The 23,292-nt window shown below is 44.8% G+C and overlaps 1 protein-coding gene across 2 annotated transcripts in view; it reads left to right on the top strand.

Annotated features, from left to right (window-relative positions):
* HSF2BP (heat shock transcription factor 2 binding protein) overlaps positions 1–20,680 on the top strand; it is an 81,640-nt gene extending 60,960 nt beyond the window's left edge. For both annotated transcript variants that reach the window (XM_024559931.3, XM_045194827.2), the window contains one exon: positions 19,211–20,680. In XM_024559931.3, coding sequence (XP_024415699.2) covers positions 19,211–19,419 — 209 coding nt within the window. In that variant the 3' untranslated portion in view covers positions 19,420–20,680. The remainder of the gene's footprint in view (positions 1–19,210) is intronic.
* The last annotated feature ends 2,612 nt before the right edge of the window (positions 20,681–23,292 follow it).

The following is a 23,292-nucleotide window of genomic DNA, read 5'->3' as shown; positions in this document are numbered from 1 at the left end:
CGTGCATCCATACATCTAGATCTAAGAGGAGATGCATTATAGGAATTGGCTCGGGTGATTATGAAGACCAAGCAGTCCCCAGATCTGCGTCTGCAAGCTGGAGATGCAGGAGACCAGTGGTGTCATTCAGCCTAACTCTGGACGCCCCAGAAGCAGGAGGGCTGATGTCTGGCGGCAGGAGAAGACGACTTCGCACTCAAGCAGAGCGAGTTCGCCCTTCCTCCGCTTCTGGTTCTGCTCAGGCCTCCGGGGACTGGTGATGCCGTGAGGGTGACCTCTACTCTGTCTGTGGCTTCACCTTCTCAGACACACCCAGAAATCGTGTTTTTCCAGCTCTGTACTTAGCCCAGTCCAGTTGACACATGAAATTAACCATTACATAAAGCAAGACTTAAACGAATTAGTCTGAGACAGTACAAAGTACTTGATGAGGTGACGATACCTAGCAACACCTAGCATTCTCGGTGTTGCTCGGTGCTGGGCCTTATCCCCAGCACATTAGATGCCAATTAACTCCCATTATCCCTTCACCAGCCCTGTGAGGTCACTACTAGTGCCACCCAGAGATCAAGTAGCTGAGCGGGGACCTGAGCCAGGCAGCAGGGCTCCCAATAGAGCAAGGGAGGGGTGCAGGGAGGAGGGAAATCAGTATGGGCCTGAGTGGGTGGGCTGGGAGGACTGACTTACATGCCAGGGGGACCGCAGGAGTCTGGTTGTCCTGGAGATGTGGGAAGGGCTTCTCTGGAATGGCTTTGGCCAATTGTCACTTTTCTTTCTGTCCCCTCCCTGCCTTCTCCCCTTTCTTCCTCTTTCCCTTCCTTCTGTTAACAAAATAAATTTAATAAGTGCACACACTTAGAGAAAAGAATACAAATCATAACAGTGAGGCTGAGAGAATTATCAAAAAGGACACTCATTATTAGCACCACCTAGACTGAGAGACGGCAAGAGGCTAGCACACTGGAAGCCCCGTGCACCCTCCTGACAGCTTCTGGCTTCCTCCTGGTTCCCAGTTCTGAACACTGTACGAGGGGAGTCATGCTTCTGTGTTGGCTCTTCATTCCCATTTTGTTTGTGAGGCCCTCACGTGCTGCCGTCCCTGTAAACACATTCATGCTGGGCTGCAGGCTTTCTCAGTGCTGCGGACCTTCCGGCAGCGTGACTCTCGGTGGGGGGCCGTCACGTGTGCTGCAGGATGTTGAGCAGCAGCCCTGGCCTCTACCCAGTCGGGCCCGTAGCACCCCAGTTACGACAACCAGTGCCCACCCACAGCTGAGACTCACTGCTGTACAGGGTTCCATTGTATGAACCTGACCACTTACCATGTGGATCACACATTTGGATTGTTTCTGGATTTTGGCTTTTACAGATAATGCTGTTCCAAAATTCTGGTGCCGGCCTGCGTAAACCGCGTATTTTCCCATTGGGGGCACCTGTTAGAAGTGGAAGTTGGAGATTGATGGAAGTGCATGTCTTCAGCTCTAGCAGCTGGTGCTGGGCTTCCCCAGGTGGTTGTACCGGGCGTAAATTTTACCAGCAGCCGGGGAGCGTTCTGGTCGCTTTGCGTTCCCACCGGCACCTGCTGTGGTAGGCCACCTTCCTCAGCTGGTCTGCTGAGTGCTACCGAATTGTGGTTTTAATGGCATTTTCCCGATGAGCCCCTGTGTTTGCTTGGCCTGCCAGATAGCCTTTTTTGTGGGTTCTAGTCCACTCTCCTACCTGTTTTCCTATTAGGTTGTCTGCCCTCTTAATAACTTTTACATTCTGGAAACAGAATCTTTGTTAGTTTTGTAAAAGTTGCACGTGTATTTTACCACTCCGTGTCTTCCTTTATTTCCCTTAATGGTGACTTTTGATAAATCAGAAGTTCTCTGTAATCTAGAAGTCTCCTTTTTCTGCCTTTCATATTTAGCTGTCCCATCTCCCTGGTGTGTGTGTATGTTGCGTGGTAGGGATCAAGTTTAATTCTGTTTCCATATGGATATGCACAGCCCAGCACCATTTATTGGCAGGATGGTCCTTTCCCCACGGCCCCTCAGAGAAGCCTTCCGCAGGAGCCTCCGGGCTCTCCATCCCATATCTGTCACTCTGCAGGACCACGTCGTCTCTTACAGAGCACAGGCACGTCCTCCTCGCTTGCTTTTCTTCAAGAACGCCTTTGCTGTCCCTAGCTCTTTTCTATGTAATCTTTACAATCTGTATATAAAACTCCACAAAGGAAACCGTTTTGATTTTGATTGAAATAGCATTGAATCTGTAAATCCATTTAGAAAAACTGACGTCTTTCAGTGTTGAGACTTCAGTACATGCCGTCCTGTTTGTCTTCACCGTTTGGGTTTTCCTCTCAATAGTGGGTTGTTTTCTGCATGGAGCTCTTGGATGTCTTTCACTGATTGACTCCTAGTAGCAATGTTTTCTTCTTTTGAATTATGGAATTCCTTTGTCCTCTGCCACTGGACACTCAATTCACTCAACAACCCTTTACTGATGTGTCCCTGCTATGTGCAGGCGCTGTTTTGGCCCTGGGGATACAGCAGTGAGCCAAACAGTCCCAAGACCTTGCCTTCATGGAGCTGGTGAGTGAAGAGAGACAGCAGAGAAAATGAGCAAAACAATGTGTTTTGTGATATTTAATGCTCCTGAGGAAAAAAGGCAGGGAAGGAGAATAGGAAGGCAAGTGTGTGTTCTTGTTTTATTTTTAAGATGTCTGTGGAAGGCTGCTGAGCAGCTGACTTCCTTCCACATGAAGACCTGAAGGAAGTAGGACATTGGCTGTAGGGTTTCTGGGGAAGCGCATGCCCCAGAGGGCTGGGCGGTGCGAGGGCTCAGAGGTCGGGGTGCCGGCTCTGTCAGTAGAGCAGCAGAGGCCTGTGTGGTGAGAATAGGCTGCTGGAGGGGAGAGCAGGGCTGAGGTCTCGTTTCGTGTCGTTTGGAGATCGCTACTGTGGGTGCCGCACGGACCAAGCGTTTCAGTAGACACTTCCATGCGTCTCCTTGTTCCGTCTCTACAGTAACCATGTCGGTGAGTAAATCTTCAGTCCACAGCTGAGGAAACAAAAAGCCTGTGTTTAGACAGCTTTGCGAAGGTGATGGTGAGGGAATCCAGATTCCATGCCTCGCTCCTGTAGGACCTTCTGTCATGTGGATGGACTCACAGCCACCTCATAGTTCTGGTTATGCATTTAATGCACAGATTTTTAAAAACAAGGGTAGTTGTCAGATAAGTCAAGATAGACCATTTGTTTTCATTTTAAGTAGACTGAGATGGAAAGGCCCAGGGAGTGTGTGTGAGTGTGAGTGTGTGCGAGTGTGAGTGTGAGTCTGAGCTGTGCCTTGGGGAGTCATGTCAGCTGTCAGGAAATCCGGCGGGCTGAGTTTGTCAGGTCGTCTTTGTGTCAGTGTGAGTGCCTGTGTTTGAGAAATGTGACGTGGGGAGTCAGTGCCTGTGACAGGAGCTGTCACAGGGGGTGTGGAGTGGGGATGTCTCAGTGCCATGTCCTTGTCTTCTAGTCCTTAGCCGCAGCTCAATTCCCAGAGGGCCGTTTTTCCTGTCCTTTGTTCCCCCCCAGTGGGGAGGTGTGAGGCGGATGGAGACACCTGTCACCTTCTGGGGAACTGGTGTCCAAGAGACCCACTTTGGGACCCATCGAGCTAAGTCAGTGGTGATGATGAGCGTGTGTCTGGAGAATAGGAAGGGGCATGGGGGCAGGTGGGCGAGGGAGTCCTTCGACCTGCCTTCCTGTCAGAGGTGGGGAGTGTGCATGTCAGGGCTTCTTCCTAAGGAACGGGGGTCAGCAACACCAGCTTCAGGGCAGAACGTTTCAGTTCTGCTTGTGTTCAGAGAAATGCAATTTAAAAATTTCTGATCTTTTTACTGAAGTGTGGTTATATCCTAACCTTTCAGTCTGAATTTTCCCCAAATCTCTGCAGGTAGTAACCGGGGTGAATGTTGCCTGCCACCAATTCTGGTGAGCTCTCGTCCTTAGCCAGCAGTAAACCCTCCACCCTGGTACCTGGCCTGCTGTGGGCACAGGTGAACTGAGTCGGCACAACCTACAGAGCCAGTGGACTCTCAGCGGCTCAGCATGGATGTGGTCCAGTGATTTAGGTTGAACTGCAGGCGTAGTTCCTTCCACATGCTGCTGCTGGTGACAGATGTGATGAGTGTGCTGTGTGCTTATCAGATGTATCTGTGACAGAACCCAGTGACTGAGCATGTAGAGCTGTGGAGGATATCATCCAGAGAAGTGCTTTGATTAGCTTGTTAAAACTGCATTATTGGTTTATAATTGTTGGTGTCTTGTTAGCATAGCTTCTCTTCCTCACATGTCTCTTCCCCACTCCCAAATGACTTCAATATAAAAAACATCCAGAAAGACTCCTAGCTGGTGTGGCTCAGTGGATTGAGCACCGGCCTGCAAACCTAAGGGTCACCAGTTCAATTGCCAGTCAGGGCACATGCCTGGGTTGTAGGCCAGGTCTGTGGTTGGGCACATGCAAGAGGCATCCGACTGATTGATGTGTCTCTCACACATCACTGTTTCTCTCCCTCTCTTTCTCCCTCCCTTTCCCTCTCTCTAAAAATAAATTTAAAAAATCTTTTTAAAAAATCCACAAAGAAATCTGTCTGCTGTTTGAGAAGAGACATATATGATGCAATGATTCTGTGTCCATCCAAACTTTTAGTAGGACTTTGTCAGAATAGCCCCAAATGTTAAGAGGGGACTAGATGTATACAAATGTAAGGGAAAAGCCCAAGCAGAAAATTATTTTATTTGTTTTGATTTGCTTGAGCTTTAATAATGAAATAGTGCTTTTTAAAAAAATGTGTGGTTCTGCTCTGGCTGGTGGGGCTCAGTGGATTGAGTCTGTGAACCAAAGGGTCGCTGATTGGATTCCCAGTCAGGGCACATGCCTGGGTTGCGGGCCAGGTCCCCAGCTGGGGAGCACAAGAGGCAACCACACATTGATGTTTCTCTCTTTCTGTTCTTCCCTCCCTTTCTCTAAAATAATTAAATGAAATCTTTAAAAAGTTAAAAAAAATAAAAAATGTGTGGTTCCAGATACTTCTGGCCAAGATGGAGGTATAGGTAGATACACTTTGCCTCCTCGCACAACCAAAAGAAGGACAACAACAAATTTAAAAACAAAAAACAACCAGAACTGACAGAAAATTGAACTGTATGGAAGTCCGACAACCAAGGAGTTGAAGCAGACACATTCACCCAGACTGGTAGGAGGGGCGGAGACAGGCAGTTGGGTGGAGAGGACTCGCGGCAGTGCTGCAGCTGGCGCACCAGGCGGTCCCACATTTGCATGCAGATAAACTGGGAGGAACAACTGGGCAGTGAGACAGACTGTGCAACCCAGGGTTCCAACATGGGGAAATAAAGCCTCACCTCTGAATAAACCTGTGGGGAGTTGAGTTGACAGTGGGAGAAACTCCCAGCCCCACAGGAGAGTTTGTTGGAGGACCCACAGGGACCTAGATTGTACACAAGCCCACCCACCCAGGAATCAGCACCAGAAGGGCCCAACTTGCTTGTGGGAAGCAGAGGAAGTGACTGAAAGCTGGCAGAGAGCGGAGCAAACGGCACTGTTCTGTCTTGGACCCCTCCCTCACATACAGTGTCACAATACAGCATCACAACACAGCAAAGTGGGTTGTCTCACACTGGTGAATACCTAAAGCTCTGCCCCTTACTACATAACAGGCAAAACTGAGACAAAAAAAAAATAGCCCAAACGAAAGAACAGGTCAAAGCTCCAAAAGTAGAACTACACGATAAAGAGATAGCCGACCTATCAGATGCACAGTTCAAAACACTGGTAATCAGGATGCTCACAGAATTGGTTGAATATGGTCACAAAATAGAGGAAGAAATGAAGGCTATGCCAAGTGAAATAAAGCAAAATGTATAGGGAACCTAAAGTGACCGGAAGGAAACTAAGCCTCAAATCAATGATTTAGAACATGAAGAAATAAACATGCAACCAGAACAGAATGAAGAAACAAGAATTTGAAAAAATGAGGAGAGGCTTAGGACCCTCCAGGACATCTTTAAACATTCCAACATCCAAATCATAGGAGTGCCAGAAAGAGAAGAGGAAGAGCAAGAAATTGAAAACTTATTTGAAAAACTAGTGAAGTAGAACTTCCCTAATCTGGCAAAGGAGATATACTTTCAGGAAGTCCAGGAAGCTCAGAGAGTCCCAAAGAAGTTGGGCCCAAGGAAGCACACACCAAGGCACATCATAATTACATTACCCAAGATTAAAGATAAATCTTAGAATTTTAGAAGCAGCAAGAGAAAAGGAGACAGTTACCTACAAAGGAGTTCCCATAAGACTGTCAGCTGATTTCTCAAAAGAAACCTTACAGGCAAGAAGGGGCTGGAAAGCTGTTTTCAAAGTCATGAAAGGCTGGAACCTACATCCAAGATTACTGTATCCAGTAAAGCTATCATTTAGAATGGAAGGACAGATAAAGTGCTTCCCAGATAAGGTCAAGTTAAAGGAGTTCATCATCACCCAGCCCTTATATGAAATGTTCAAGGGATTTATCTAAGGAAAAGAAGAAGATCAAAACTATGAACAGTAAAAGACAACAAACTCAGAACTATCAACGACTAAACCTTAAAAAAACAAACTGAGCAAACAAGTAGAACAGGAACAGAATCACAGAAATGGAGATCACATAGAGGGTTATCAGCGGAGAAGGGAGGGAGGAATGGGGGAAAAGGTACAGGGAATAAGATGCATAAATGGTAGGTAGAAAATAGACAGGGGAAGGGTAAGAATAGTACAGGAAATGCAGAAGCCAAAGACCTTATATGTATGACCCATGGACATGAACTAAGCTGGGGGTATGCTGGGGTGGCGGGGTGGGGTGGGGTGGGGTGTTGCAGGGTGGAGGGAAATGAAGCGGAGAAAATAAATGGGACAACTGTAATAGCATAATCAATAAAATATATTAAAAAAATAAAAAGTGTGGTTCCATTTATATGATTTTCAAGAACAGGCAAAACTAATGTGGTAGAAATGAAGACCTCAATGGCACTGACTGGAAGGGCAGGGCATGAGGGAGCTGTGTGGGGCTGAAAGTGTTCTTTGTCTTGTTAGGATTAGGGTGCACATGGGTGCGTACACCTGCCCAAGCTTTTTGAATTGTAAATGAGATTGTGCAGTTTTATGCAAAATTTAACCTCATTTTGACAAGAATCATCCAAGAAAAATGTTTTTATTCATGTAATTTTATATTGTGTATAATAACTAATCCCTCTCTACTGGGTCAACCTTTTTCCAATTTGTCTTTCCCCATTTATTCTAAAATTGTCTTAAATAGTCTCCCTGTGCACATTGAGAAGCACACCGGAGGCTGCAATAATTTTTGCTTCAATCAACAAGTATACTTTAGAGAACTCAGAGAAGCAGAGTCTGTTGTGTGCACCCTTATTTATTCCTTTTTTAAGTATTTTTTATTGATTATGCTATTACACTTTTCCCAATTTTTTCCTTTACCCCCCTCCACCCTGCCCTCCCAACCCTCCAGCATCCCGCCCCCCCCCCCCCACTTAGTTCATGTACATGGGTTGTACATATGCATTCTTTGAGTCCTCTGTTTCCTATACCATTTTTTATTTTTCCCAGTCTATTTTATGCCTACTAATTATGCTTCTTCCCTGTACCTTTTCCCCCCTATTCCTCCCTTCCCCCCTCCCCACTGAACTCCCCCTCTGTGTTGTCCATTTCTCCTATTCCTATTCTGGTTGTTTGCTTAGTTTTTATTTTCGTTGTTTTTCTTTTCTTTTAGGTTCATTTGTTAATAGTTGTGAGTTTGTTGTCATTTTATTGTTCATATTTTTGATCTTCTTTTTCTTAGATAAGTCTCTTTAACATTTCATATAATAAGGGCTTGGTGATGATGAACTCCTTTAACTTGACCTTATTGGGAAGCACTTTATCTGCCCTTCCATTCTAAATGAAAGCTTTGCTGGATACAGTAATCTTGGGTGTAGGTCCTTGCCTTTCATGACTTTGAATACTTCTTTCTAGCCCCTTCTTGCCTGTAAGGTTTCTTTTGAGAAATCAGCTGACAGTCTTATGGGAACTCCTTTGTAGGTAACTGTCTCCTTTTCTCTTGCTGCTTTTAGGATTTTCTCTTTGTCTTTAATCTTGGGTAACTTGATGATGTGCCTTGGTGTGTTCCTCTTTGGGTCCAACTTCTTTGGGACTCTGAGCTTCCTGGACTTCCTGGAAGTCTATTTCCTTCGCCAGATTGGGGAAGTTTTCCTTCATTATTTGTTCAAATAATGTTTCAGTTTCTTGCTCTTGTTCTTCTCCTTCTGGCACCCCTATGATTCGGATATTGGAACATTTCAGATTGTCCAGAGAATCCTCAGCCTCTCTTCATTTTTTTGGATTCTTGTTTCTTCGTTCTGATCCAGTTGGATGTTTATTTCTTCCTTTTGTTCCAAGTCGTTGCTTTGAATCCTGGTTTCCTTCTTGTCACTGTTGGTTCCCTGAATATTTTGCTTTATTTCATTTTGAGTATCTTTCATTTGTTCTTTCATTTTCCGACCAACCTCAATCAGTTCTGTGAGCATTTTGATTACCAGGGCTTTGAATTCTCCATCAGATAGGCTGGCAATCTTCTCATCTCTTAGTTCTGAGGTTTTGCTGTGTTCTTTCATTTGGGCCATATTTCTTTGTCTTGGCACAGCTGATAAGTTGTAAGGGGCGGGGCCTTAGGTATCCATCAAGGTGGGGCAACCCTCTTTGCTGCTCTGCCTGTGGGGGGTGGGGGGCAGAGAGGGAACTGTGCAGCTTGCCTGCTCATCTCTAGCGCACTTTCCAACAGACTCTCGTGTCAGACTGGAACAGGACGACCCCAGCCATAGCCCACAGTCAGCTCTGAGTCTTACTTCTCCCCTCAGGTCAGTCCCTCCGTGCAGCTCCTTGTCAGTCAGCCCCACCCCTCAGCTGCCTCCCAGTGGTTTTTCTGAGTCGACCCCGTGAGGCCCGCCTTACCAGTCTGTTGTTCTGGTTGATTTTTTCTTTAATTCCTTGGTTGTTGAAGTTCCATGCAGTTTGATTTTCTAGTGCTTTTGGTTGCTTATTGATTTTAGATTGGTTGTTATCCTCCTTTTGGTTGTGGAGGCAGGGTTTCTACCTATGCCTCCATTTGGCCAGAACTCCCCCTTGTTTTATTCTTTTCATTGTTCTTTCTTCCTCCTTGATGTTCTGAGATTTATTCTCTTATCATTTCCTTTCTGTTTGGATAACTTTCTTTAGCTCTTCTCTCTTCTGTTTCTTCTTTTAGATTTACAGAAAGTTGCAAAAATTGTACATAGAGGATCCCTCCCCCAGCTTCCTCTAATGTTAACCCCCTAGAGTAGTTATTGAAATAGGAAATTAACATTGGCTACACTCTTAAAACCTAATCTTCTGCCGTAAGTCAAATTTTGTCAGTTATCCCACTGATCTCCTTTTTCTAAAGACAGCTTTGTTGAGATAGAGCGCACATACCATAAAACTCAGTCACTTACAGTGCATAGCTCAGTAGTTCTTAGTGTCTTTGCAGAGCTGTGCAACCATCACCACCCTCTAATTTAAGAATACTTTCATCGCCACCTAGAAACCCCCGTACCCATTAGCAGTCGCTCCCCATAATTCTTCCCACCCAGCCCACTACTCTGTGTTCTGTTTCTGTGGATTTATCCACTTTGGGAAATTCATGCAGTTGGCATTTTATAGTATGTAGCTTTTTGTGTTGGCTTCCTTCATTTAGCATAGTTTCAAGGATCATGCATGTTGTAGCATGTATTAGTACTCTGTTCCTTCTCATTGCCAAATAATACTCCATTGTGTAGGTGTACCATGTTTTGTTTGCCCATTCATCACCTGATGGACACTTGTGTCCACTTTTGGGCTGTATTATAAATAGTCAAATTAACACTTAGTACATACAGTACAGATTGCCGGATGGTGAGCTGCGGTTCAGTAGCAGATCACAAGGGGAATTGAAATAAAGAAGTTTATTAGTCACAGGTCCTGGAGGAGGTATCTGGCAAACTTGGTGGGGCCACATGGGGAGGTCAAGGCAAAGTGCAGACAGAGAGAGATAGGCAGGACCTGGGACTCAGTCATTTATGAGGGTTTGTGGGTAGAGTGCTTTGAGGTTCCAGGGCTAGGGCTGGATTGGTCAATTCAAACCAAGAGTGGGATTTCAGCAAGCCCCACAGGGGTTTTATCTAAGGGGCACATAGGGGAAGGCACTGGGAGGCGGGGGAGACCATTGATCTTAGGGTACTGGAGAAATTGTATCAGGACTTATATTTGCTTGTGACCCTCTGGGCTGTTATGGAGGGCATGGATTGCTACATGAGGGACCAGTGTCAGTTTAGGGGGCCCCACTGAGCCAAACAAAATGGAAGGTGAAGCAGCAATACCACGGAGTAGCTGAGCTACACTCTCGACAGGCTGTTACTGAATAATGCATCTAGGAACTTTCCTCTACCAGTTTTCATGGGATCTAGCCATTCTTTTGGAGTAGGTCTGTGACAGCTTCTCTTAATTTTCCCTCAACTGAGAATGTTCTGAATTCCCCTTCACTTCTGAAGGACATTTTCCCTGGGTGAAGGATTCTGAGTTGACAGTTCTTTTGTTTCAACACATGGGAAATACTGCGTCGTCAGTTCCTTCTGACATCCTTGGTTTCTGATGAGAAATCCAGTGTCGCTGAACTGCTTTTCTCCCGTAGGTGAGGTGTCATTTCTCTTTTGCTGCTTTCACAACTGCATAGTTTTCAGAAGAGGGGCTGTGATGCATCTTGGCACAGATTTCTTGAGGTCTGCTCTGCTTGGTGTTTGCGCAGCTTCTTGGATCTATCGGTTTGTGCCTGTTGCCAAGTGGAGTAAAATCTCAGTGATTATTTCTTGGACACTTCCTAGCACTGCTGACCTTCCCTCTCTTTCTAGAACTGCCGTGACTTGAACGTTCGATCTTTGTTGTAGTCCTGCTGGACAAGAGGCTCTGTTCATTCTCTTCCCTCTGTTTCCTCCCTGTCATTCAGACTGGATGACTTCTGTTGTCCTGTCTTCCAGGTCACTGAGTCCTTCCTCTGGGCCCTCTGTTCGGCCTCCATCAGGTTTTTAATTTCAGTTATGGTATTTCTCATTTCCATTTTGTTCTCTATGTTGTCTGTTTCTTTGCTGAGACGTTCTGTTTTTCCATTTGTTTCCAGCATGTTATGGTTGTTCCCTGAAGAATGCCTACGGTGGCCACTCAGAAACTCCTGTCACATGACCCTGACGTCTGTGTCATGTCTGTGTTGCAGTCAGGTGAACACCTTGTCTCATCCAAGTCCCTTCACCCTTTTCTAACCCCAGATTGAGCCATCTGTGGGAATGTTCTCAGTTTCAAGTAATTAGGTTTTCCATGATTGTTTAAAAAAAAATAAACGGTGTAGTTATAACTCAGAATAAGCTAATCTGTGGTCCAGATGGACCTGAGTTCCATGTTATTCTCCCCTCTATGCAGTTTGGGTGCTTACAATCCATTTCCTTCCCCCCCAGTCTGTGACCCCTTCTAGCATGGTCACCACGCTGTTTTCTTACGATGACGTCACCAAGAAGTTGCTCCTGTTGGGCCGCACCCTCGACTGCATATGTCTCATCATGTGTGACCTCCAGGGGCTTGTTCTGCTTTGCCCTTTTGTGAGGGCTGCACGCTGTCTCTGCGGCTTGCCCAGTTATTTTATTTGTTCTGAAATGTTCTTATTGTGTGTCTTATAACAGCTTTAGCCACACAAAATCCAGTCTTCTCATTCATTCAGCAAATAGTTGTTGTATTGGAGATACAGTGACGGGCAAGCAGACAATGTCCTTGCTTTCCTAAAGCTTTTCACTGGGGGTGGGAGGAGGGAAGATAACTCCATAGAATAATTGATATTCAGAGAATTAAACTAGGGTGATGGGTGACAGGGTGAGCGGGTAGTTACATTGGTGGTAAGGGAATGACTCTCTGAGGAGAGAATATTTAAGTTGAAATTGACTCTTTTTTTGCAGTTCCCACCTCTCTGTTTACATTGCCCTTCTGTTCTTGCATTAGAGCCTGTTACGGACTGAACTGTTGAAAATTCACATATTAAGGCCCTAACCTACCCAGTATCTCGTGATTGTATTTGGAAATAGGGCTGCTAAAGAAGTAATTAAGTTAGAATGAGGCCACTTGGGTGGATGCTAATCCAATTTGACAGGTGTTCTTATAAGAAGGGATTAGGACACAGGGTGTGAGCGCAGAGAAAAGGCCATCTGCAGGACAAGGCTTCAGGGGAACCAGCCCTGCTGACACCTTGATCTTGAACTGTCTGTCAGCCTTCAGAATTGTGAGAAAATACATTTCTGTTGTGTAAGCCGCCCCATCTGTGGTATTCAGTTTTGGCAGCCTGAGCCCTTCGCATCCTCATCAGAGTTCTTTAAATTCCCGGTCTGATAATCCCAGAGTCTCTGTCATGTCTGAGTGTGGTTCTGAAGCTTGGTTTGTCCCTTCAGACTGTGCACTTTTCCTTTCAGTGTGCCTTGCAATTTTTGGTTGAAGGATAAACGTTACTTGTTGGGGTGCAGTTTTATGTTCATCTGGCTAGGGGTTGGACTGTGTTCTGTGGCTCCAGTGGCTTCATGCTCCTGTCGTTCTCACCGTTTCCCCTGTCACCTTTGGGTTTCCCTGAGAACTCCTCCTTAGACAGCACCTGTGTCTTGCAGTCTCCCAGCTCTGACGCTCTGTGTGTGTAGTTCCTGTTGTGTGGTGTTGTGTACTGTGATCTTTGCTGGTGTGATTTAAGGTGTGTGAGAGGAGGGGGAGTATTCCATCATCTTATGATTCTAGTGGCTTGTGTCCCTGGCTGTGACCCTCACAAGTGTTTCTTAGCCCCCGCCCCGCTGTGAGTGAGTCAGGAATGGAAGAAGGGGATGTAGTGGGAGAAGTACCCATCCCCTTGGGTGGGGTAAGGCTTCATAGTCTCTTATCCTGGCGAAAAGCGATTGTCACGGGAAGCACCATAGGTGTGTTTCAGACAGTTACATGTCTGCCAGACCATGTGAGAACCTAGTGGGTTCCTTGGAGTTCAAACCCACGGAATGTGGGGTCTCCCTAAAATTGCCACCCCCCCCCCAGGAGTCTCTCATTGTCCTGGTGGTCCACACCCAGCCTGCAGCAGTTTGTCAGAATGGTCACTTCCATGTTCCTCTCAGTTCAGGCCCCACTGGTCTCTGTCCCAGGAATACTGAGCTTGGCTGTCACTCTCCAGGCTTGCCTCTCATTACCCTGTAACCTCACTTCAGTAATGGGTCCAAGAAAAGTCTTTGATTTTCAGTTTGTTCTGCTTTTCTTGTTATAAGGGTGGGAGTGACACTTTCCAAGGTCTTTACATGTGGGAGTTGAAATTGCTAAGCCGAAATTTGAAAAGAGCAAGGCAGAGGGAAGTTGGGGGAAGGCATTCTGGGCAGAGTGGACATCTAGGGCAAAAGGACTTAGGCCTATTTAGGGATGTGAGAGCAGGCCAGTGTCACTGGTGCACAGTGGGGAGGGGCGAGGACTGGGTGATGACCTCAAGGAAGCCACAAGGCAAGGTTGGGTGGGGCTTCTTGAGCCAGATTGAAGACCAGGGATTTTATCCCGGATGCAGTGAAGACCTGTTGGAGAGCAGGGAAGTGACAAATTCTGATTTCCATTTATGAGGTTTCATCTGGTTGCTGTTTGGCAAGTGGAGAAGGATGGGAAGAGGAAAGAACGGAAGTATTCAGTAAGAAAGCCACTGAGAAGGAGGTTGTAGCAGTCTAGGTGAGACAAGATAGCTTAGCCCAGGGGGGCTGGTTACAGATTTAGGGTGTGTTGGAGGTAGAGTCAACAAGACTGCTGATGGATGTGACAGGAAGGAGAGAGGAATCAGTGACAATACCTGTACTTTGGGCTTGAGCATGAGGTGAGTGGTGATGCTGTTTATTGAGACGAGGAAGACAGGGCAGGGACAGGTGAGGGTCCGGGGATGTAAATGCAACCTTTTCTAAAAGGTCAGGTTTATTGAGTTATAATTTACACAGAGTGCAGTTCACTTATTAGTAGATGGGTGTATGATTTTAAGCCAGTGCATAGACCATGTAACCATCACCATAATCAAGGCATGGAACAGTGCCGTCACCTCGGAATGTCCTCTCGCACCCCTTTGTAATCAGCCCTCCTCGATGACCAGGCCCTGGCAACCGCAGATCTATTTTCTGTCCTGTAGTTTTAGGCATTTCCAGAATGGTGTATAAACAGAATCATGAACTTTGTAGATTTTAAAGTCTGGCTTTTTCCCTTAGCGTAATGCACTTGAGATTCATCATATTACCGTGTGTGTCAGTTGTCAGTTTCTTGTAGTGCTGATTACTCTTCTGTAGTGTACCATAGTCTCTGTCCATTCTCTGGGCTATTTCTAGTTTTGGACAATTATAAGCATAGACACTGTAAATAAAATATTTGAAAAGACACCTAGTCAAAGAATATATACAAATGTCAAGTAAGCACATGAAAAGATGTGTCTTTTCAAATATTTTGGGAGTACCACCAGATTGCCTAAGGAGGGGTGAACCAGCCCAGGTTGGAAACAGGTAAAAACTCCTGTGCTGTCAAATATTTTGCCTATTTTCACTGGGTTTTTTGTTATTATTGAGTTTTCAGAGATCTCTCTATATTCTGGACTCAGGGCTTTGTTTTTTGTTTGTTTCATCGTGTAAGTACCTTGCAAATATTTTCTTCCAGTCTAATGGCTTTTCATTTCCTAACTGTATCTTTTGAAGAGCAGTAGTTTTTAATTTTTTAAAAAAGATTTTATTTTATTCATTTTTACAAAGAGGGGAAGGGAGGAAGAAAGGGAGAGAAAAACCGATGTGCAGGAGATGCATCAATCAGTTGCCTCTTGCATGCTCCCAGCTGAGGACCTGGCCCACAACACAGGCATGTGCCCTGACTGGGAATCGAACCAGCGACCTTTTGGTTCGCAGGCCGGCAATCAATCCACTGAGCCACACCAGCCAGGGCAGTTTTTAATTTTTTAAATAAGAAATGAAAGATGTAATAACTAATTTGAGATATTTGGTTTTTTCTAATATGGACATTTAACGTTATAATTTCCCCTTCTAAGCACTGATATAACTGCATTCACAAATTTCTATAATGTTGTATTTTCATTTTATTCACAATAAAATTCATTTTATTCATTTTATTTCCTAATTTCCCTTAAGCTTCCTTTTTGATCCAGAGATTGTTTAGAAGGGTGTTATTTTATTTGGGGATTTTTCACATTTTTTTTACTGTTACTTTGTTGTCTATTATGCATTTTTTAATTTCTAATTTAATCCCTTATAATCACAAAATTGTCTTTGAATTCTTTTAAATGTCAGGTCAAATTGGTCAAGCATTTATTACTCAGGGATTATTCTCTATCCTTAATGATTTTCTTTCTTCCTTCTTTAAAATTAATAATGGAAATAAGTTTCCAGCTCTAATTGTGAGTTGGTTTATTTGCCCTTGGAGTTCTGTCATATTGTGCTTTGTGTCTGTTGTTAGGTACTCGAGTAGTTAGCACTGTTGTCGTTTTTGGCACATTGACCTCTTTGTAATTATGCAAAGTCCCTCCTTATTTCTGGTAATAGTTCTTGTTCTGAAGTGTTTTCCTACTTACCAGTCATATGTATTTGAAATTCCTTTTCTGATTGTTCTCGTATTTGTTCCTCTATCTGGGTCATCTCAGTCTGGTTGATTACTTTATCACTGTGGGCTTTTTGTTTCCCTGGCTTGTTCATTGTGATTTCTGATCTAGTGTTGGACGTTGTGTGTAGGGCAGTAGAGTGTGTGGGGGTGGGGGGTGGGGGAGGGATCTAGCACTTTTCCTGCAATGGTACTAGCACTTTTCCTGCCAGGTAGTAAATATTTTGACCTTTGAGGGCCATATGTGGTTTCTGTTGCACATTAGTCTTCTGTTTGTTTTTCTTTTTAAATAACCCTTGAAAATGTAAATATCACTCTTAGCTCACAGCCTGCACAAAAATAGGTCATGGACTGCATTTGGCCTCTGGGCCATAGCTACCAACCTCTGCAGGAGAGAATGAGGTAAATAGTGTTTACTGCTGGAAGAGGCCACACCTCTTGTTGGCACAGTTGGGGGGTGAGGCTGGATTTGGGTTGTGTCGTTGCAGTGGTTACGTTCCGTGCACTCTGGCTTCAAATTCCTCTAACCTTTGCTTGTGCCAAAGGTGCAGATACATTAAAAAAGAAAAAAGAGAAAACGAAATCGGATCACTTTCTTACATCATATACAAAAATAAACTCAAAATAGATTAAAGACTTAAATATAAGACCTGAAACCGTAAAACTCCTTGAAGAAAATATAGGCAGTAAACTCTGACATCAGTCTTAATAATATCTTTTTGGATACATCTGCTTGAGCAAGGGCAACAGAAGAAAAAAAATTTTTTAAGTGACTACATTAAACTAAAAAATTTTTGCATAGCAAAAGAAACCATCAACAAAATGAAAAGAATATCTTTTTGATGGGAAAAGATATTCACCAGTGATACATCTGATAAGTGGTTAATACCCAAAATATATTAGGAACTCATACAACTTAACACCAAAAAATGTTTGTCAATTAAAAAGTGGGCAGAGAACATTTCTCCAAAGAGGATATACAAGTGGCCAATAAACAGATGAAAAGATGCTCAACACCACCAGCCATCAGGGAAATGTAAATCAAAACCACAATGCGATATCACCTCACACCTGACAGAATGGCTGTCATCAGAAAAATCAACAAACAAGTGTTGGATGTGGAGAAAAGGCCTTATTGGCGGGAAGGTAAACTGGTGCAGCCACTATGAAAAACACCTGCCATATGACCCAGTGATTCCACCTCTGAGTATTTACCAGAAGAAAACAAAAACACTAATTCAAAAAGATACATGCACGCCGATGTTTGTTGCAGCATTATTTACAATAGCCAGTATATGAAAGCAACCTAAGTGCCCATCAGTAGATAAATGGATAAAGGAGATGTGAGAGAGATATGTGTGTATATATATGGAATATTAGTCATAAAAAGGAAACCTTGCTATTTATGACAACGTGGGTGGACCTTTCATTGTGCTGAGTGAAATAGGTCGGGAGAAGGACAAACACCATATGATTCCACTTATGTGTGGGGTCTAAACAAAACAAAACAACGAACATACAAAACAGAACAGAAAGAGACCCACAGATACAAAGAACAAGCTGATGGTTGCCTAAGGAGAGGCTGGTGGGAGGATGGGTCGGAAAAATCCTACTAAGGCATGACTGAGCTGGGTAATGAGTACATATAGGTTAGTTATATATTTTTTTCTAATTTTGTGTATGCCTTACTTTATAATTTTTAAAGGTTTCATTAAGAACATGTAGGATAGGGATTTGAAGTCCCCTCCCCCCTAAAAAAAAATAAAATCTTACTGGAGGCACTTAAATTTTTTTTGTGGAAGCATTGTTTATAATTTATAATAACATAAATCAAGAAAACCTCAAAATATTCATTAATTGAAGAATAGACAATAAATTGTGATTAATTCATGCAATGAAATGGATGAGAAATGGATGAACTGCAGTTTCTGTTATCAATTCAGATGATGCTCTAAAGCACAATGCTGAGTGGAAACTGCTCATTACAAACAGTATACATATAGCCCAAAAAGGAAAACTTAGCATAGTGAAGATATTGGTTCTCTTCCAAATTAATGTCCTGGTTTACTGCAATTTCAATCCAGACCTGAGCAAATTTTTTAACAGTGGGAGACAAACTTATATTAGAATTTATATGAAAAAGCAAAGGAATTAGAATAGATAAAACAAATTTGATAAAAATAAAGTTGAGGGATTACATATTCCTCTAACCTTTCCTTGTGCTGAGGGTGGGGGCTGAGTGCTGAGGGTGGGGGCTGAGGGGCCAGCGTGCCTTCCTCAGTGCCCTGCCGCCCCCTCAGCTGTTGGCCGGGCCTGTGAGTCTGTGCCTCAGAGGGTGTCCTTCCACCCCTTGCCCTTCCCCTAGCCGTAGATGCTCTCCTGGCCACTCTGTGTCTGCCGGGCTCCTGGTGGAGGATGGGGGGGAAGTCCGTTGTTTTGGTTCAACTCCTGTCCACCTGCATGGCCATGGTGGGGCCTTGCTAGTTAGTGGTCTTCTCCCTGTGGCAGCTACCCTCTACCAGGTGCCTTTGGCAGGTCCTGTACTAGACATAGCTTCCGTCCCCTCCCCCAAGGTAGGAGGACTCTAACTTCTGGGCCTTGGACTTCCTGTCCCTGCCCCAGATACCACAGGGTTTTCTTTTCTCCTTCCCTAGCACAGCAGTCCTCACGATGCCCTGGGGGCTTTGATTCAGAAGGGAAAGCCCTGGGTGGGCCTTGGTACTGTGGCAGTTCCACTGAGGGTTTGTTCTGTCCACTCTTTCGAATCACTTATTTAAAAGGTTTTGTAAGTCTAGTGCTAAGAACGAGGTCCTGATTTGGGGTCTGGTTCCAGTTACAATATCTAATCAAGAAGTAAATTCATGGCATGTAAAGGCTCTGCATAGGGAGAAACGGTAGGGAGAGCTGGATCCACCTGGTTAAGGGGCAGAAGTTTGTGCTGGACTGCTGTTTCAGTCCAGTTGTTTTCAACAGACGCTACAATATTTGTCGGGCTAGCAGGTTCTGTAACTCACACGGGAAAAATGGAATACGGCGTGAGGGCTGCGGCCCATGACTCTGGAACTCGGTGTTCTGAGCACAGGCCGTGGTTTCCGAGGGGTTTGCTGCAGTCAGGGTGGAAGTGGAGGGACAGCCCTGAAAGCAGTCCTGCAGGAGGGCAGCATTGGAGTCAGCAACATGAAAAGCCCTTGTATTTTTAGTTCAGCATTTTGAAGTTACATGATTATGAGTAATATTTGAAGACAGGATGTTACTAAATAGATGACAGATGAGTTCTGTCATGCTGCGCTTATGAGCTAAGCTTTTACATCAAGAAATTATGTTGTTTCTGGGTCAGCTCGTAGTTTTCAAAACTGTCAAATATGTCGTTCAGAAAATCCAAGAACACTTGGCGGTAGATTCTACCCAGAGATTCCTGTAGAGTTTCATTCTAACCAGAGTGTTACCTCTTTCCCCTTAGATCCAGATGCAGAGGTGTGTCTTCATGTTTTGAGACTTGTCCAGTCAGTGGTCCTGGAACCAGAAGTTTTCTCCAAGTCGGCCTCCGAGTTCCGGAGCTCCCTGCCCCTGCAGCGCATCCTGGCCATGTCCAGGAGCCGCAACCCCCACCTACAGACCGTGGCCCAGGAGCTCCTGGAAGACCTTCGCGCTCTGGAGTGTGATATGTAGGCATGTCCCTTCCCCTTCCCGAGGTCCCCACTTTGTGTTCTGACACCATCACTGTGTGCCATGTGTTACAGATGGCCAGGCGTTCTTGACTAGAGATGGATGTGAATGAACAGGTATCCACACAACTTTCTCCTGGAAGTGGCGGGGCTTGTGAGTGGCTGGTTAATCTTGCCAACGGGAACCTGAGAAAGAACCCATCCTGTCGCAGCAGCCGTGTCAGCTGTGCCTGGCTTCTCAGAGTGGCTCCTGCTGCTCAGGACACTTACTGAGACCTGTTGGTTCCCCCCCAGCTGGGAGATTAAATAACCACCTATCCCATTGGTCAGCATTTTCCTGAGACATACTTCTTTGAAAAACAGTTCATTCTCTCTCTAGTAATTATAATTAATCCCCCGAATACAAGTTTACCTTTAAACCTTTTGGTGAAACTGCTAGTTCAGATGCCATCGGACATTTTAGTTGTGTATTTTTGTGCCTCTTATTTTTGAATAAAGAGTCAGTGATGTGCTCCAAGTATTGTTTTCTGAAACGTTACAGACTTGGAGTTAGGCAGCTGCACACGACAGTGCTTGGTAGGAACGCTCTCCTTACGTTTACTGGGCCCTTTGTGAACTCAGAACGAAGTCCGAGTTTTCATGTAGCAGATACCATGCATGGAAAGGCCTCATGGACTAGAGCCTGTGCAGTGGGTTGGAGTTCTGTAAATGATGTACACGGTGTGTACCAGGGTCCCTTCGCCACAGATTTCCTTCTCATCTTCAGCTAGGCCACTGGCCGAGGACAAGGCGGGGGCCCACTTTACTTCCCCTAGGTACCGCCTGTGTGAGTCGAAGTCCATCTGAGTCACTCCCAAAGGTCACATCGGGGAACACGGGCTCTCCTTTCCTCTGTGATGCTTCCTTCAGCATGATGCTGGGCTGTGGGCTCCAGGTGTCCTGTACAAGTAAAACCACATGCAGGTGTCCCTTACAGTGGTGGCCTTGGAAATGTGTATAAGCTGTTTCTGCTGTGTGGCATTTTAGAATAATTTTGTTTTTCTTCTAAGTAGACTTCTGTAGGCAGTGTGTGATTTATGGCTGAGGCTGAATGAAGGAGCTTAGGGGAAGGCACAGTTGCTTGAATTTCACAAGCCAGCATATTGTGAAACACTAGCTCATCAGGGCCAGAGAAATGTTGTAAAAAGCAATTTAAAATTCATAGAGGCAGAAATTGGTCCATCTGTGCTGCATGTTTTTGTGAGGCCCGATGATTGGCGAATAAAATCGAGGATGTTGTGCTTCTGTAGTTTTCCTAGCATGGAATCATTTCCTTTTTGATTGTTTGATAAGGTAATGGGAGCTAAGCTAATGTAATTAGTACGCGGTGCCTCTGCACCTGCAGGGTCTTTTTCCTGCTGAAGCGGGACCAGTGGCACAGAGAGAAATGATGGGCCGAGCCTGCACACGTTTTGTTGTTCAGCTGATGAGTAGGGGCGTGAGGGAGAAGGATAAGTTTCTCTCCTAATTTTGAAGTGCTAAGGATATGAAGAGTTCTTATGAAAACGTCTTCAGGAAGGAAAGTGACAAATACATGTTACGAATGTATGTTATAGGAAAAGTACTTGAGGCCAGCTTCAAGGCATGGCTGGCTTTCTAATATTCTGCTCTTCATGTGAAGGTCAAGGAAAAAACATGAGTTCTTTAAATTTCTTTGCAACTAGAGATCGAAAGAAATACAGTTTTAAAAGTATGCATAAAAGCAAGTACTTGACAGTGTTTGAGGTCTGTGGTGAATTTTAAAATCAGGAACAAAAGCAGTAAAATGGTACATATATTTTTAAAATTTAATTAGTGAAGAATTGCTCTTATATTTAAGGAACTCTTCTGTCCTCCGGTGCTGTCAGTTTTTTGTGTAGGGTGTGAAACCTGCCAGGCCCCGAGCGAGACTTCGCCCACCCCACCCTCCTGCCCCTCACAGGTGATCTGAGCAGGCCTCTTGTTACCAACTGAGTCCGCTCCCATGAGGTGTGGAAGGGGTGGCCCTCGCGGGTGGTTCTGGTCCTGTCTGCACATGGCATGAATTGGGAGAAGCCTGATGTGAGGAGTTCTGCTCATCCCAGATATTTGTTTAGCCCTCTGTCTTTCACTTACTCCAGAGGATTTTAAAATTAGAGTACCAAGCAAGTATCACAAGTCCGGGGCCTGAGAAAACCAGCCCAAGGCTGGAAGTCAGACCATGGGCAAGGCAGGGTTTCAATGCCAGTTGTAAGTGTGCCTGTCACACTGGGTCCCCCCATGTGACCCTGACATCGGGGCAAATGGAAATGGTCGGTAAGTAATTTCCTAATAAGTCCTGAAGGTGAGGTTCGTTCTTTTTTTTTTTTTATGATGTATGTGCCTAGACTACTGGGGAAGACTTCTCTGACCAGTGTCGGGCGTCTGGGGCAGACCCTGGTATGGTGTAGGACACAGTATAGCATACAGCATCCTGTAGGGGGCGTGTAAGCTCAGAAGGTGGAATTAATGCACCCCAAGTCTTTGGATACTTTCTAAGTCCAGGCTCAGGTGGGAGGGCAAAAGACAACTGGTGCACCTCCACCTTCACAAGACACCTCTGCCTGCACAGGACTCCTTGAAGGCCCCTGGCTCTCTCCCAGCTTGAGGGCGAGCCCACGTAAACGTGTCTCCGGATGTCGAAGTGGACTAAGGTGGTCTTCGAATGTGTTACAAAATGATTGTTACTGATTTTTTGTTACTTGTAGTTTTCCAAGTTTTTAAAAATCATGGTAAAATTTACCACATAAACATCAATGCTAAACATTCAATTTAACCATTTTTAAGCGTAGAAATCAGCGGCATTAAAAACATTCACGGTATTAGGTGATCATCGCCACTATTTCAGAACTTTTCATCATACCAAACAGAAACTCTGTACCCATTAAACAATAACTCCCATGCTTCAACTGCCCCCCTCCCAGCCTTGGAATCCTCTCTTCTACTTCTGTCTCTGTGAATTTGACTGTGCTGCATACTTCGTATACATGGAATCAGAACGCATTTGTCCTTCTCAGTCTGCCTTATCTCACTTGGCATATATCATGTCTTCGAGGTTCATCCACGTCGTGGCGTGTGTAAGAACCTCAGCCCGTTTGTGGCCGACTAGTAAGTGTTCTGTCGTACCTGCGTACTGCCGTGTGCTTGTATCTGTCCCTTGACGGACCCTAGGGTTGCTTCCATCTTCTGGCTGTCGTGAAGAGTGCTGCAGTGAATTTTGGGGTACAAGTCTCCGCCCCCGCTGCAGGTTTTTGGGTATGTACCTAAACGGGAAGCTGCTGTATCATATGGCTCTCTCGTGTGTCGCTGAGAGAAACTGCCGAACTGGTAAACTTCTCTGTGCGAATTCTCCTCCTCCTCACCACACTTGTTTTCTGTTCGAGGGTCCTGGTAGGCGTGAGGTGGTCTCTCGTTGTGGTTTTAATTTGCATTTCCCTGATGACTGATGGATGTTGAGCCTCTTTTTCATGTGCTCATTGCCATTTGTGTATCTTCTCTGGAGAAATATCTATTCAAGTCCGTTGCTCATTTTTCAGTTGGGCTGTTTGTCTTTTTGCTGTTGAGTTGCAGGAATTTGTAGTACTCTGATATTAACCCTTTGCTAGCTCTGTGACTTTTAAAAATCCTCCTGTTCCGTGCATTGTCTTTTTACTTTATTGATAGTGTCCTTTGATGTGTAAGAGTTTTATGTTTTGATCAAGTCTGATGTAATCTGTTTCCTCTTTTGTTGCCTGTGCGCTTGGTGTCATATCCAAGAAGTCACTGCCAAATTCATGGTCGTGTGTATGTCCCCTATGTTTTCTTCTAAGAGTTTCATTGGTTTAGATCTTACATGTAGGTC

Source organism: Desmodus rotundus, chromosome 2 (assembly GCF_022682495.2).
Source record: "Desmodus rotundus isolate HL8 chromosome 2, HLdesRot8A.1, whole genome shotgun sequence".
NCBI lineage: Eukaryota > Metazoa > Chordata > Mammalia > Chiroptera > Phyllostomidae > Desmodus > Desmodus rotundus.
This window is presented reverse-complemented; position numbering and strand designations above follow the sequence as displayed.